This window comes from Castor canadensis, chromosome 6 (genome assembly GCF_047511655.1).
Source record: "Castor canadensis chromosome 6, mCasCan1.hap1v2, whole genome shotgun sequence".
NCBI classification, from domain to species: domain Eukaryota; kingdom Metazoa; phylum Chordata; class Mammalia; order Rodentia; family Castoridae; genus Castor; species Castor canadensis.
Window position 1 is genome coordinate 117,116,631 of NC_133391.1, and position 14,315 is coordinate 117,130,945.

Here is a 14,315-nt window from a genome sequence, read left to right on the forward strand (position 1 = left end):
CTGTACACATGCATCAATGAACTATGAAAATAAAAGAAGGACAATTTAGATTAATTTCAAAACAGTTTACCCCCATACATCTTTTTTCAGGAAATGACTAGTGTTTATGCTCTACTAAAATAAGAAAGTAAACCAATAAAGATATCGGATCAGAACACTTATGAGAAAAAGGAGAACCCTGTGTTAGTCACACTTTTTTGTTGCTGCAAGAAATATCTGAGAGGAACTGTTTAAAAGACTTAGAATTGTTTTGGGTCAGTGCTTCAAGGGGTTTAGTACGGGTTTGGTTAGCTCCATAGCCTTGGCCTGAAGCAAGGTAGAGCATCATGGTGGAAAGGATGATGGAACAGAGCTTCTCACCTCATGGCAGCCAGGAAGCAGAGAGCAGTGAGGTAGGAAGGGGCCATGGAGAAAATACCCTTCATAGGCATGCCCTAATGACTTACTTTGTTCAGCTAGGCCCCACCTCCTAAAGTTTTCAGCACCTCCAGAAAACGGCACCACCATCTGTGAACGAAGACTTTAACATGAGGCTCTGTGTGTGTGTGTGTGTGTGTGTGTGTGTGTGTGTGTGTGTATACATCTATAAATATATATATTATTATTTTGGTTTTTTTTTTTTTTTTTTTTTTTTTTTTTGTGGTATTGAGGCTTGAACTCAGGGCCACTCCACCAGCCCTTTTTATGCAAAGGGTTTTTTCGAGATAGGATCTTGGAACTATTTGCCTGGGCTGGCTTTGAACTGTGATCCTCCTGATCTCTGCCTCTTGAGTAGCTAGGATTATAGGTGTGAGCCACTGGTGCCTGGCAGGACATTTTATATTTTTTTCTATTCAAATCAAAACAATCTCTAATCACAGCTGTGTCATAATTCTAGAGCTTTTCTTTTAAATGTGGTAGTCACTAGCTTTATACAGCAATGCAGAAAAGAAGCAGCAGCCACTGTGTATTACATGGCTCAGTTGTCACAAGCATTTATATTGTGATAGCAAATACTGAAAATTGATATAAATAAAATTACAAATTATTATTTTGGAATGATGGAGGTCATTTAGGAAGTATGTTTATGGTGAAATTGATCAGGGTCTGAATATAGGTAAGAGTTAAATTATTTCATAGTGAGAAGTCAGTTGATTATGTATAAATTGGAAAAATCAAAAAGTAGTAAGTTCTTTAGAGATGTGAAAGTAAGTAAATACTGAAAAGGTCAATTGGTTTCAAAGAATGTGCTTTTGGAACATGGAAAGAGTGTAGATCAGGGAGATGGTTATATAGGGCTCCTTTTTTCTCAGCAAATCTCCTTGGACTATTGTACAGTAACTAGTGTACATGTATAATTTTGAAAACAAGTGAGCATTTAAAAGTGTAAATATGCTGGTGTCTAATTAAGGTTTACCACAAAACTAGCTGAACAGGCCCATAATGATCAGGGCTGTCTGTTAAACTAGAAAAATAATGAAAGTCTCATGTGGCTATTAAAAATCAACACCACTGATTACTTCAATGGAAGCTTTATGACTTTTTTTTTTTCATTTTTCTTTTATTATTCATATGTGCATACAAGGCTTGGTTCATTTCTCCCCCCTGCCCCCACCCCCCCTTACCACCCACTCTGCCCCCTCCTTCTCCCCCCCCCCAATACCCAGCAGAAACTATTTTGCCCTTATTTCTAATTTTGTTGTAGAGAGAGTATAAGCAATAATAGGAAGGAACAAGGGTTTTTGCTGGTTGAGATAAGGATAGCTATACAGGGCATTGACTCACATTGATTTCCTGTGCATGGGTGTTACCTTCTAGGTTAATTCTTTTTGATCTAACCTTTTCTCTAGTACCTGTTCCCCTTTTCCTATTGGCCTCAGTTGCTTTAAGGTATCTACTTTAGTTTCTCTGCGTTAAGGGCAACAAATGCTAGCTAGTTTTTTAGGTGTCTTACCTATCCTCACCCCTCCCTTGTGTGCTCTCACTTTTATCATGTGCTCAAAGTCCAATCCCCTTGTTGTGTTTGCCCTTGATCTAATGTCCACATATGAGGGAGAACATACGATTTTTGGTCTTTTGGGCCAGGCTAACCTCACTCAGAATGATGTTCTCCAATTCCATCCATTTACCAGCGAATGATAACATTTCGTTCTTCTTCATGGCTGCATAAAGTTCCATTGTGTATAGATACCACATTTTCTTAATCCATTCGTCAGTAGTGGGGCATCTTGGCTGTTTCCATAACTTGGCTATTGTGAATAGTGCCACAATAAACATGGGTGTGCAGGTGCCTCTGGAGTAACAGTCTTTTGGGTATATCCCCAAGAGTGGTATTTTGTTCTGTGATAAGAAATAGACAAATTGTATGAATTTATGTAAACAGATGCCACATTTTAATGTAGACAATCTTAGAGAAAAAACTAAATTGAAGCTACTAGCTGCTTTGGAAATATCCTTACCCTAGAGAAATCTTTATCCTGAAGAAATGAGAAAAGCCTTGTTGGAGTCCCAAGACTATTCCAAGACTATTGGGAATGAGGTGGGTTCTTTGTTCAAGAAAATGTCTAGCTCTAGTCTAAAAAAGTACATAAAAGTGGTATTATTGTTACTGATTGCTGCAGGATTTCTGATGGATTTGTGCAGGGCTATGAAGCAAAGAGCCAAGGATGAGTTCTGGGCTTTTTGCTCTAAGTAACTGGACAAATGGTGGCGAGATTTACTGTGAAATTGGTAAATTGGTGGGGAGGAGTGGGTTGGGGCTGTCTGTAAAATATAAGTGGTTTATTGGAGTCACATGTATGGAATTGCTATTTTGTTTTTTAAACATTTTTTTGGGATAGTTATTGCCATATGATTCCCCCATTGTAAGAAGACAATACAGCCAGGGTGCTAGTGGCTCATGCCTATAATCCTAGCTACTTAAGAGGCAGAGATCAGGAGGATCATGGTTCAAAGCCAGCCAGGGCAAATACTTGGAGAGATACTATCTCAAAAGTACTCAACACAAAAGTGGGCTGGCAGAGTGACTTGAGATGTAGAGCACTGGTCTAGCAAGTGTGAGGCCCAGAATTCAAACCCCAGTACTGCCAAGAAAACAAGAACAAAAACAAAAACTAAACCACAACCAATCTTACATCATTTTTATCACCCTCATACGAAACTCTGTACTCTAGCAGTAACTCCCCACTCTGAGCCCTCCAGTCGTTGGCAACCACGAATCTACTATTTCATATAAATGGAATCATACAATGTTGTGTCTGGCTTTTTATGCTTGAGATTTTTCACCTCTCCTTTATATTGTAGTATGTATCAGTCCTTCCTCCCTTTTGTGACCAAATAACATTCCAGTTTTGTCTTTCATTAGTTGATGATGACTACTTTTTCTACTTTCTGAATATTTTAAAAAACCTTTCTATAAAGTCTGTACATCTTCATTCATTTCTCTTGGAGTATGTGCCTAAAATGAAATTCTTGAGTCATGTGATAACTTAACTATATGGTTCACCTTTTTAATGAATTGCCACAGTGCTTTCCAAGGTGACTGTGCTATTCTACTTTCCCAACACTAATGTACAAGGGTTAAAATGTTCCCACTTCTTATCTGTTTTGTTGATTATTGTCAACCTAGTAGGTTGAAGTGGCATGCTATTGTAATTTCAATTTGCATTTCTGGAATGACTAAGGATGTTGAGTATCTTTTCATGTGTTTATTGGTCATTTATGTATTTTTAGAAAAACAGCTATTCAAATTACCCATTTTTAATAGGATTGTACCCTCTTCAGGTTTATTGTGTATGTAGCACATACAAAAAACATTTCCCATACTTAAAATTTGCAATTTAGTGAGTTTTGACATATGTATGCAACTGTGAAACCACAATCAAGATAATGAAACGTATCCTTTACCTTCAAAAGTTTTTTATCGCTTTGTAATATCCATTCCTTCCTTCCCTTATTTGTCCTCAAGCAAACACTTACCTGCTATTATTATAAATTAGAATAGGTTTTTTCTAGAATTTAATATAAATGCAGTCCTGTACTGTGTACTCTTTTTTGGGGGTAAGTTGGCCTGAGTTTATTCAGTGTAGTTATTTTGAGATCCATCCATTCTGCTATAATTCACATACTATAAAATTTACACCCCCTCCCCCTTTTGGTGGTACTGAGGTTTGAGCTCAGGGCTTTGTTTGTGAGGCAGGTGCTCTACCACCCTGCCTCACCTGCCATCGCCCCCAGTCCTTTTTTCTCTGGTTATTTTTGAGATAGAGTTTTGCTTTTTACCCAGGCTAGTGTGGATTCACAATCCTCCTATTTTAGGAATCCCACCATAGCTGGTGATGAAAGGCATGCACCACAGACCCAGCTTTTTTATTGGTTGAGATGGGGTCTCATTAACTTTTGAACTGCAACCTCCCTAATCTCTGCCTTCCCAGTAGCTAGGATTACAGGTGTGAGCCACCAGTGCCTGGTTAAAATTCACCCTTTGTGAGTGTGGAATTACATGGTTTTAGTATATGACCTAGTTGTGCAGACATCACCACTATGTGTTTCCATAACATTTTCATCACCTCAGAAACAATCCCTGAACTCATTATCAGTCACAACCCCTTTCCTGTTCCCTTTCCCTAAAGCTCCTGGAACCCTTGGTTTACTATCGATCTGGGTTCCTTTTCTTTTCTAGGTGTGAGAGTTCTTTATTATTACCATGTCCCTTGTTTGATATACAATTTGGAAATATTTCTTCTTCTTCTGTGGGTTGTCTTTGAACCTACTTGATGGTGTCTTTTGAGACATGAACGTTTTTAGTTTTGATAAGGTCCAGTGTATCTTTTTCTTCTTGTCGTTTATGCTTTTGGTGTTGTACCTAAGAAGTCTTTGCCTAACCCAAGGTGATGAAGACTTACACATTTGTTTTCTTGTAAGAGTTTTATGAGTTTAGCTTGTACATTTAGGTTTATGATTTATTTGTAGTTAAGATTTGAATATGGAACAAAGAAGGGGCCCAACAGCATTCATTTTAAAAATGTGTATATTTATGTGTCGCAGCAGTATTCATTAAAAAGACTTATTCCCAGAATTACCTTGGTATTCCTATCAAAAACAATTGACTATGAATGTGTTTGATTCTCTTTCCATTCATGTCTATATCAGTTCTCCTTCCAGTAACACATAATCTTGACTGCTGTAGCTTTGTAGTAAGTTGTGAAATTGGGAAGTTTGAATCCTCCAACTTTGTTCTTTGCCAAGATTGTTTTGGCTATTGGAGATGCTTTCTATTTTCATATGAACTTTAGGATCAGCTTGTCAATTTCTGTGAAAAGTCCAGGTGGGATTTTGAGTCTGTAGGTCGGTTAGGAGAATATTGATATCTCTCTGTCTTTTTTTTTTTTGGTGGTATTAAGGGTTGAACTCAGGGCTCATCCTTGCTAGGCAAGTAGTCTGTTACTTGAACCACACCCCAGTCCTTTTGTTTTCAGTTCATTTTTCAGATAGGGTCTTAGACTTTTTCTCTGGCTGGCCTTGGACTGTAATCCTCCTATCTGAAGACCTCCTGAGTAATTGGGATTACAGACATGTATCACCACACCTGGCTTGTTTTTTGAGATAGGGTCTTGCTAACTCTTTTCTGGACTGGCCTTGGACCACAGTCCTACCTCTGCCTCCTGGGTAGGGAATAATGACATCTTACCAATATTAAGTCTTCGGATCCTTGAACATATGATGTCTTTTTATTTAGGTGTTTAATTTCTGGTAACAATGTTTATAGTCTGTAATCTTGCATTTCTTTTTTTAAACTTACTCTTAAGTATGTTACTATTTTGTGATGTTTTGGAAATGGAATTACTTTGTTAATCACTTTTAGTTTGTTCATTGTCGATATATAGAAATATAATTGATGTTTGTTTATTACTCTTGTATCCTGCAACCTTGCTGAGCTCCTTTATTAGTGTTAATAGTTTTTTGGTGAATTTTAAAAAATTTTCTATATTTAAAATCATGTCATCTGCAAATAGAGTTTTGCTTCCTGCTTCCCTATCTGAATGCTTTTTCTTTCCTTTTCTTGACTAATAGCCCTGTCTAGAACCTCCAGTCTGAGGCTGAGTAGAAGTGGTAGAGTGAGCATTCTTATCTTGTTCCTGATCTTCAGAGGAAATACTGTTTTTCATTTTCACTATGACCATGATATTAGCTATGGGTTTTTAATATATGTTCTTCATTGGGTTGAAAAAGTGAAGTATTTTTATCATGAACGGCATTAGATTTTGGGTTTTGTCTTGCTTTTACTGCAACTATTGAGGGGAGAGGTTTTTTTTTTTTGTCTTTTCTTTTTTGGTGCTGGGATTGAACCCAGGGCCTCACGCATGCTAGTCAAGCGCTGTACCACCGAGCTACCTCCCAGCCCTTACTGCAGCTATTGAGATGATCATGTGGTTTTTGTTTCATTTCCATTTGTATGAGATCTTCCTTTTTTTTTTTTTTTTTTTGTGGTGGTACTGGTGGTCTTCCATTCTTGATCTTAGTGTAAGTCCCTTGCCTTACATTGGTTAAAAATAGTCATTAGGGCTGATGCATATTGCCTAGCTTGTGTGAAGTCTGAGTTTGATTTCCAGCACTGCAAGAAAATAAAAAGGACATTGAGTCATCAGTACTTGGCAAAATGGCAGAAGTTGTGGGTGTGGGCAGGGTTATCCAGAGACAGTGTGTAGAAGGAAAAGGGCGAAGATGGAAACTTGAGGAACGTAACCATTCAGTCTACCCTGTCAATTCTAAATTTAGTCAGTTTAATGTGAATTTCGCCTATGTCACAAGCCCTGGTTTCTGCTGTGCTAGGTAATTATTCTACTGTCTACAGTTGTTGATGTGTCTTAAGACTCTGGTGAAAATGGAGGTTTTTCTGCCATCCTATTGAATTTGTATAAGAATTGAACCCTAGAGAGCAGAAAAGTTTAAGGTGTAGGCAAAGGCGGAATCAGCATGATTTCTTTTTAAATTAACAAGCACATAACAAATAAGTAGAAGAACTTTAAACATTTTCTTCCATAAATTGACCATTTAAACACTATTCTCAGGTACTAGAATTTACCTTTTCTCACTTAGGATTTTTTTCTGTGAAAACAAAATTTGCTGGAGATTTCCTTCATCTAATTAGCATTCTTTTGTAAGTATTCTAAAGCATGCGCACTAGCTAGTTAACCAGCTGTAGTTTCTCATGGCTCGAGTTGGTGAGCCCTGCTTTCAAACCCCCGTATGTGGGCGAGGGAGAGGAAGAAGTTTAGACCCTTAGTAATATCTTAAATGCATACCAACAATTATGTCAATTACAGGGCTGGAGATGTGGCTTAAGCCATAGAGAACCTGCTTAGAAGTGTGAAGCCCTGAGTTCAAACCCCTGTCCTGCCAAAAATAAAAGAAAAAAGATCTAACTATGTAACAGTGTACATGATCTATTCTAAATTTAAAAGAACTGGTCTGGTGGCTTGACTGAAGTGGTAGAGTATCTACCTAGCAAACAGAAGGCCCTGAGTTCAAACTCTACTACTTCCCTCCCCACCCCAATTTTAATAAAAATTTATAGTCTTGGAGATTCTTATAAAAAGTTACTGAACTCTCCAGTTAAATCATAAATAAAGAAAAAATCTTGATATATTGGTCAGCTCATTATTGACTTTGATAAAAGTCAATTTGTGAGAGCCTTGTTATCTGATATTTTGTTTCTTGTTTGAACTATATTGTCAAAATTATCCAAAACCTTATGAGTGATCTGATTAAGAGTAATAAACTGTTTCACATAAGGCAAAACAGAGAATGTTGACTGATAACTTTGAGTCTAAGATTAATGAAAGGTAGAAGAGCCCTCCATGTGCCTTCATCTTGTCCAATTTTTTTTTGGTGGTGGTACTGGGTTTTGAACTCAGGGCCTCACAGACCTGAGTACTAGGCAAGTGTTCTACCACTTGAGCCACTCTGCCAGCCCTCAACTTGTAATATCTTAAGATGTATTGAGCGGGGCGCTGGTGGTTCACGCCTGTAATCCTAGCTACTCAGGAGGCAGAGATCAGGAGGATCACGGTTTGAAGCCAGCCCAGGCAAATAATTCGTGAGACTCTATCTCAAAAAAGCCCATCACAAAAAAGTGCTGGTAGAGTGGCTCAAGGTGTAGGCCCTGAGTTCAAGCCCCAGGAGCACAAAAAAAAAAAAAAAAAAAAAAAAAGACATTGGTGTGGTGGCCTCTAATTCACTCTCATAATCCCAGCATTTGTGTGGGCGAAGGCAGAGAGATCACAAAGTTGAGGCAGATTGGGCTACATAGCAAGACATTATCTCAAAAAAAAAAAAAAAAAAAAGGTGGGGATGGAGGGACATATTAAATGACATAAGACATCTTTATTTGGATGGTCAGAGCACAAATAGTCAGCAGTGTTCTTTAAAGACATGTTACCAAAGCTGTCTCCTAAGGAGATACATACTTATTATAACTTATTTCTCCTACTTAGCTATAACATTTAAAGTATATTTTCCTAGACATAAGTCCTAATCCATAGCCCTTAAAAATTTGGAGAACTAATTTACTTCTTTATAGTCATCAACTGGATCAAAATGAGATGGAACTCATTAGGGAAAAAGTGAATGGAACAGTTGGATGTTCAGGTATTAAGGTTGGAAGTGAATATTTCATGTATTACAAATTCATCAAACACTCTTTGATATTTCAATAATGGAGTTTATAGTTGCATGCATAGACAGTTACAGTATATATAATGCATATTGTCAAGTGCATATTTCATAGTAATGAGTACTTTGTCCTGCATTACTGTTGCAAATATAAATACATAGCTCTTCTCATTATCACGTGTATACATTAGAAAATGTTATAAAATCTGGAAAGTACTTCATATTAGAGAATTTATACATTTCTTTAACATTCTTGATGTAGGAGAAAAACTAAATGTTTTTAGAAAGACTGTTAACCCATGTTCACTAAATATATATATATATATATATATATATAATGTATATATATTTTAATGTGAAAAAATTTGGGTTTTTTTTTTTTTTTTTTTAACTGCAGGAAGCTTATGTGCCTCATTTCTTACCCAAAGTTACCAATTGCCAGTTCTCGATACAATGTTTGTAAGAAAGAGATTCAGAGGCAAAGATTTTGGACTTAATATGCTGGAGGATTTTGTTGATTCCTTTACAGAAGATGCACTGGGGTTGCGGTATCCACTGTCTGCTCTCATGTACACGGGTAAGTGAACTAAGTAGAAAAATGTTAAACATATCTTGGTGTCACTTCCAGGTTGTTTCTCCGGAATATTGTAAATGTACATATCAATATTGAATAAATTTGGAATTTGGGGCTCTCTAAGATTAATTTTGTGAATGTGTGCTTCTTTTTTTTTATTTTGGGAGATCAGGTGGCCTTTTACAATTTGTAGCTCTAACATACATACCATAAAATTTGTCCTGTTAAAGTGTGTAGTTAAGTGTTCTTTTGTTTCTTGTTTTTGAGACAGGGTCTTGGTCTATAACCCAGGCTGGCCTCACACTCACAATCCTTCTGCTTTTACCTCTCTAGAACTGGAATTACAGGCTTGCACCGCCACACCTAGCTTCAGTGGTTTTTAATATATTCACAGTTGTGCAGCTTTAAGTACTAAGTCCAGAACATTCTCATCACCCCCAAAGAAACCTTATCCCAATGAGCAGTCACTCCCCATTTCTTCCTTTCTCTGTCTGTTGGAAGACGACTACCAATCTCTTTTTTTGTCTCTGGATTTACCCATTTTGGACATTTCATATAAATGAATCATGCAGTATATGACTTTTTGGGTCTGGCTTCTTTCTCTTAACATAATGCATTCATTTCATACATGTTGTAGCATGAATTAGTACTTCAGACTTTTTATGTATCCAGATATACCATAGTTTGTCACATCATCTTACGTTCCCATAAAAAAATGTATGAGGATTGCAAGTTTTCTACATTCTCACCAATATTTATTTTTTAATTATAGTTATCCTATTAGATATGATGTGACATCTTATTGTAGTTTTGATTTACATTTGATGTCAAACATCTTTTCATGTGCTTATTAACCATTTGTATATTGCCTTTGGAGAAAGTCTGTTCAGATCCTTTGACCATTTTTTTCCAGCCTCTGATAATCACCATTCCATTCTCAAATTGTATGAGCTCAGCTTTTTATGTTTCTCATGTGAGTGAGCTCACGTGGTATTTGTGTTTCTGTGCTGGCTGGTTTCATATAACAGTGATCTTCAGGCCCATCTACATTGTCACAAATGACAGTATTTCATTCTTTTTTATAGACGATGCCACATTTTCTTTACCATTCACTGGTTGATGGACACTTTGGTTATTTCCATTTCTTGGCTGTGTGAGTAGTGCTGCAATAAACTTGGGAGTGCAGGTGTGTCTCTTCAACATACTAATTTCACTTCTTTGGATTATATACACAGTAGTGAGGTTGCTGTATCATATGGGGATTCTATATTTAATTTTTTGAGAAACATCCATATGGTTTTTCGTAATGACTGAACTTATTTACATTCCTGTCAGCGGTGTGTGAGGATTGGTTCCCTTTTCTCTACATCCTTGGCAGCACTTGTTATTTTTTGTCTTTTTGATCATAACTGTTCTAACTGGTTATATTTTATTGATTTGCATTTCCCTGATGATAGGCATTTTTTTTCATGTACCTGTTGGCCATTTGTATGTCTTGTGAAATGTCTATTTTAGGTCTTTTGCCCATTTTCTTAATCTGGGTTTTTTTCTGTACTGGGTTTTTGTAGTTCTTTCTGTATTTGGATATTAACCTCTTTTCAGGTGGATAGTTGGCAAATATTTAGCATACTGTAGGCTGTCTCTTCACTCTCTTATTTCTTTTGCTGTGTAGAAGCTTTTTAGTTTGATGTAATCCCATTTGTCTGTATTTGATTTTGCGGCCTGTTTCTTTTCCTTGAGGTCTTGTCTAAAAAAATTCTTTTTCATTCTAGTGTCCTGAAGTGTTTCCTTTTAGTAGTATGATTGTTTTGAGTCTTATACCTAGGTTTTCAATCTGTTTTGACTTGGTTTTTGTAAATGGTGAGAGATGGGGTCTTGTTTCATTTTTCTGTATATGGATATTCACTTTTCCTAGCTATTATTGAAAGAAGGTTATTTCTCTCATGTGTGTTCTTAGCACTTTTGCCAAAAATCGGTTGGCTTTACATTCATGAATTGACTTGTGGGCCTGCTATTGGTCTCTTTATGCTAACAACATGCTGTGTTTTTTTCTTCATGAAAATTTTAGAAGTATTTTTTCTAGATATACGATGAATGTCATTTTTTTAAAAAATAGAGACTGAATTGTTTTGGGTCCCTAGGGACTACTTTGGGTAGTATGGACATTAGCAATATTGAGCCTTCCAATCCATGAACACAGGATACCTTGTTTTTTTTTTTTGGTACTGTGGCTTGAACCCAGGGGCCTTCACCGTGAGCCACTCCACCAGCCCAATTTTTTTGTGATAGGGTCTTGCAAACTATTTACCTGGGCTGGCTTCCAACTGTGATCCTCTTGATCTCTGCCTCCTCCTGACTAGCTAGGATTACTGGTGTGAGCCAGTGGTGCCTGGCTTGATAAATTTCCATTTAAAAAAAATGTAAATCAATCTTAATAGTTTTCATTGTAGATATCTTTCATCCCTTTAGTTAAATTTATTCCTAAGGTATTTTATTTTTGTAGCTATTATAAATGGGATTGCTTTCTTGACTATCTATTTCAGATAATTCGCCATTGATACATAGCAACATGATTGATTTTTTAATCTCTCTCTCTTTTTTTTTTTTTTGGCAGTACTGGTGTTTGAATTCAGAGCCTTGTGGTTGCTAGGCAGGAACACTACTGATTTGTGCATGTTGACTTTATGTCCTGCAACTTTGCTGAATTTATTTACTAGTTCTAATAGTTTTTTGGTGGCGTATTTGGGGTTTTCTGTATATAAGATTATGTCATCTGCTGATAGTGACAATTTGACTTCCTCTTTTCCAATTTGGATGACCTGTATTTTTTTTCTCTAACCTGATTGCTCTGGTTCGGACTTCAAGTACTTTGTTGAATAAAAGCAGTGAAAGTAGGCATCCTTGTCTTGTTCCAGGAATCAGAGATTTTAATAGTCCTTTTTTAGATTCTGTGTCCTCTCCAGTTTTTATTGGTAGCTCTTCCTGACTGTCCTGAAAGAGCACAATGCTTATTACATTTGAAGAGTTTGGATTTCTATTCAGTTTTTTCTTTCAACTTAGTAATTTAATGTTGCTGTGTATCAGACAGTTCTTTGACGATCTTCACTTGTTTCCAATAATATTTTGGACATTGTAGGAAAGACTATACTGTTTTGTGTTGCAAGCTTTAAACAAATGGTTTGTTCATTCCCTAAATAGGTAATGAATGTCAAGTATGACATTCATTCTCAGGCCAGAGTGGGTGGTAGCTAAATATGAGATGTTGATAGTATATAGTACTGTGGCATGTATACCTAGAGACGTGGGCTAAGTTGGTAGTTCTTTATAATTTAGTTGTTATATAATTTTGCATGTTGAGCTGTTTCTGCCCAGACTTGCTGACTTTTCTTCAATTAGAACATTTTTTCTATATAAATGCTTGTTGAGCATCCCTAATCTGAGAATCCAGCATCTGAAACACTCAAATCTGAAACTCTGAACACTGACATGATGTGACAAGTAGAAAGTTCAAAACCATGAGACTTTGTTTCATGCACAAAGATATTAGAGATATTATATTAATAGTATCTTTAAGTTATATACATAGGTATATGTGAAACATGACTGGATTTTGTGTTTAGACTTGGAACCTACCCCCAAGATTCTCATTATGAATATGCATATATTTCAAAATCTGAGAAATTGTGAAATCTGAATTACTTCTATTTCCAAGCATATCAGTTAAGTGATGCTCAACCTGTACTTTAAATTTTACCTTGAGTGATATAGTAAAAACAGGAATACCTGTTGACAGAAAATGACAGTACATTATATAAACATGAAGGTCAACAAAATAAAATGTTCCTCTCACATATTCAAAACCTACCCATATTTATTTGTTTATGATGCTATGGTTCTAGGGTTTGAACTCAGGGCCTTACACTTGCAAGGCAGGCACTCTACCACTTGAGCCATCCCACCAGCCCTTTTTTGTGTCCGGTATTTTTGAGATAAGGTCTCAGGAACTATTTGCCCAGGCAGGCTTCGAACCTCCATCTTGATCTCTGCTTCCTGAGTAGCTAGAATTAGGGTGTGAGCCACTGGCACCTGGTTTTCTGTCTTGTTTTTGATGTTGGGGATTGAATTTAGGGCCTTGCTGGTGCTGAGCACCCACTTATCTGCTGATTTCCTAGCTTGTATCTTATATTTATTTTAACATTTTGTTTTTACTTATTTTGATGGTACTTAAGTATTATTAATACTGAATAATTTCCACTGAATGGGTAGTACAATTACAAAATTCAAAAGGAATAAAGGATTTCCATGTAAGAAGTTTCTCTTTCTCTCTTCTTTTTTCTTTTTTTGGTGCAGAGGATAGAACCACTGAGCCATATCCCAGCCCTGTTATCAATTCCTTCCTCCCTTTTACCCTCCCTCTTTCCCCTTTCCTCCCTTTCTTCTCTTCTGGACTGGGATTTGAAGCCAGGGTTTTGCGCTTGCAAAATAGTTGCTCTACCATTTGAGCCACATCTCTGTACGTTTTGCTTTGATTATTTTTGAGATGGTGTCTGTTGAACTATTTGCCTTGGCTGGCTTTGAATTGTGATGCTCCAGATCTCAGCCTCATAAGTAGCTAGGATTATAGGCGTGAGCCACTGACTCCAAGCTTTATCAATTTCTTATGTGTCATTCCAGACATACTCTGTGTATATTATCAAAATGTGCATTTTTTCTTCCTTTCTACACAGACATTACACTTTGTACATTAAATCTTGTTTTACTCCCTTGATATATTTTATTTTACATCAGTGTGAAAATTTGACAAAATTCTGAAATCCTTTTTTCCTCTTTTTTTATTAGCATATATTAGTTGTACTTTTTTTTAATAGCATAGTATGAACCATTCTTTTTTATATAGTGTGCTACAAATGGATGTACCTTTACCTATTAGTGGTAATTGCTGCTGGTCTGTTGTTATTTGTGTTAGTCAGAATAGGCTAGTGTAAAAAGGAAAAAAATCCAATTTTTTCCCTCTACTCATAGGATTGAACACATTTTTGCTATTAGATGTGTATTTCTACTACACCACACAATTTTTCTGTGGACACCA

At 36.5% G+C, this 14,315-nt stretch overlaps 1 protein-coding gene across 7 annotated transcripts in view; it reads left to right on the plus strand.

Moving 5' to 3' along the window:
- Fam169a (family with sequence similarity 169 member A) overlaps window positions 1-14,315 on the plus strand; it is a 71,064-nt gene that overhangs the window by 38,604 nt on the left and 18,145 nt on the right. For all 7 annotated transcript variants that reach the window (XM_074077294.1, XM_074077293.1, XM_074077297.1 and 4 more), the window contains one exon: window positions 9,050-9,229. In XM_074077294.1, the coding sequence (XP_073933395.1) occupies window positions 9,050-9,229 (180 nt within the window). The remainder of the gene's footprint in view (window positions 1-9,049; window positions 9,230-14,315) is intronic.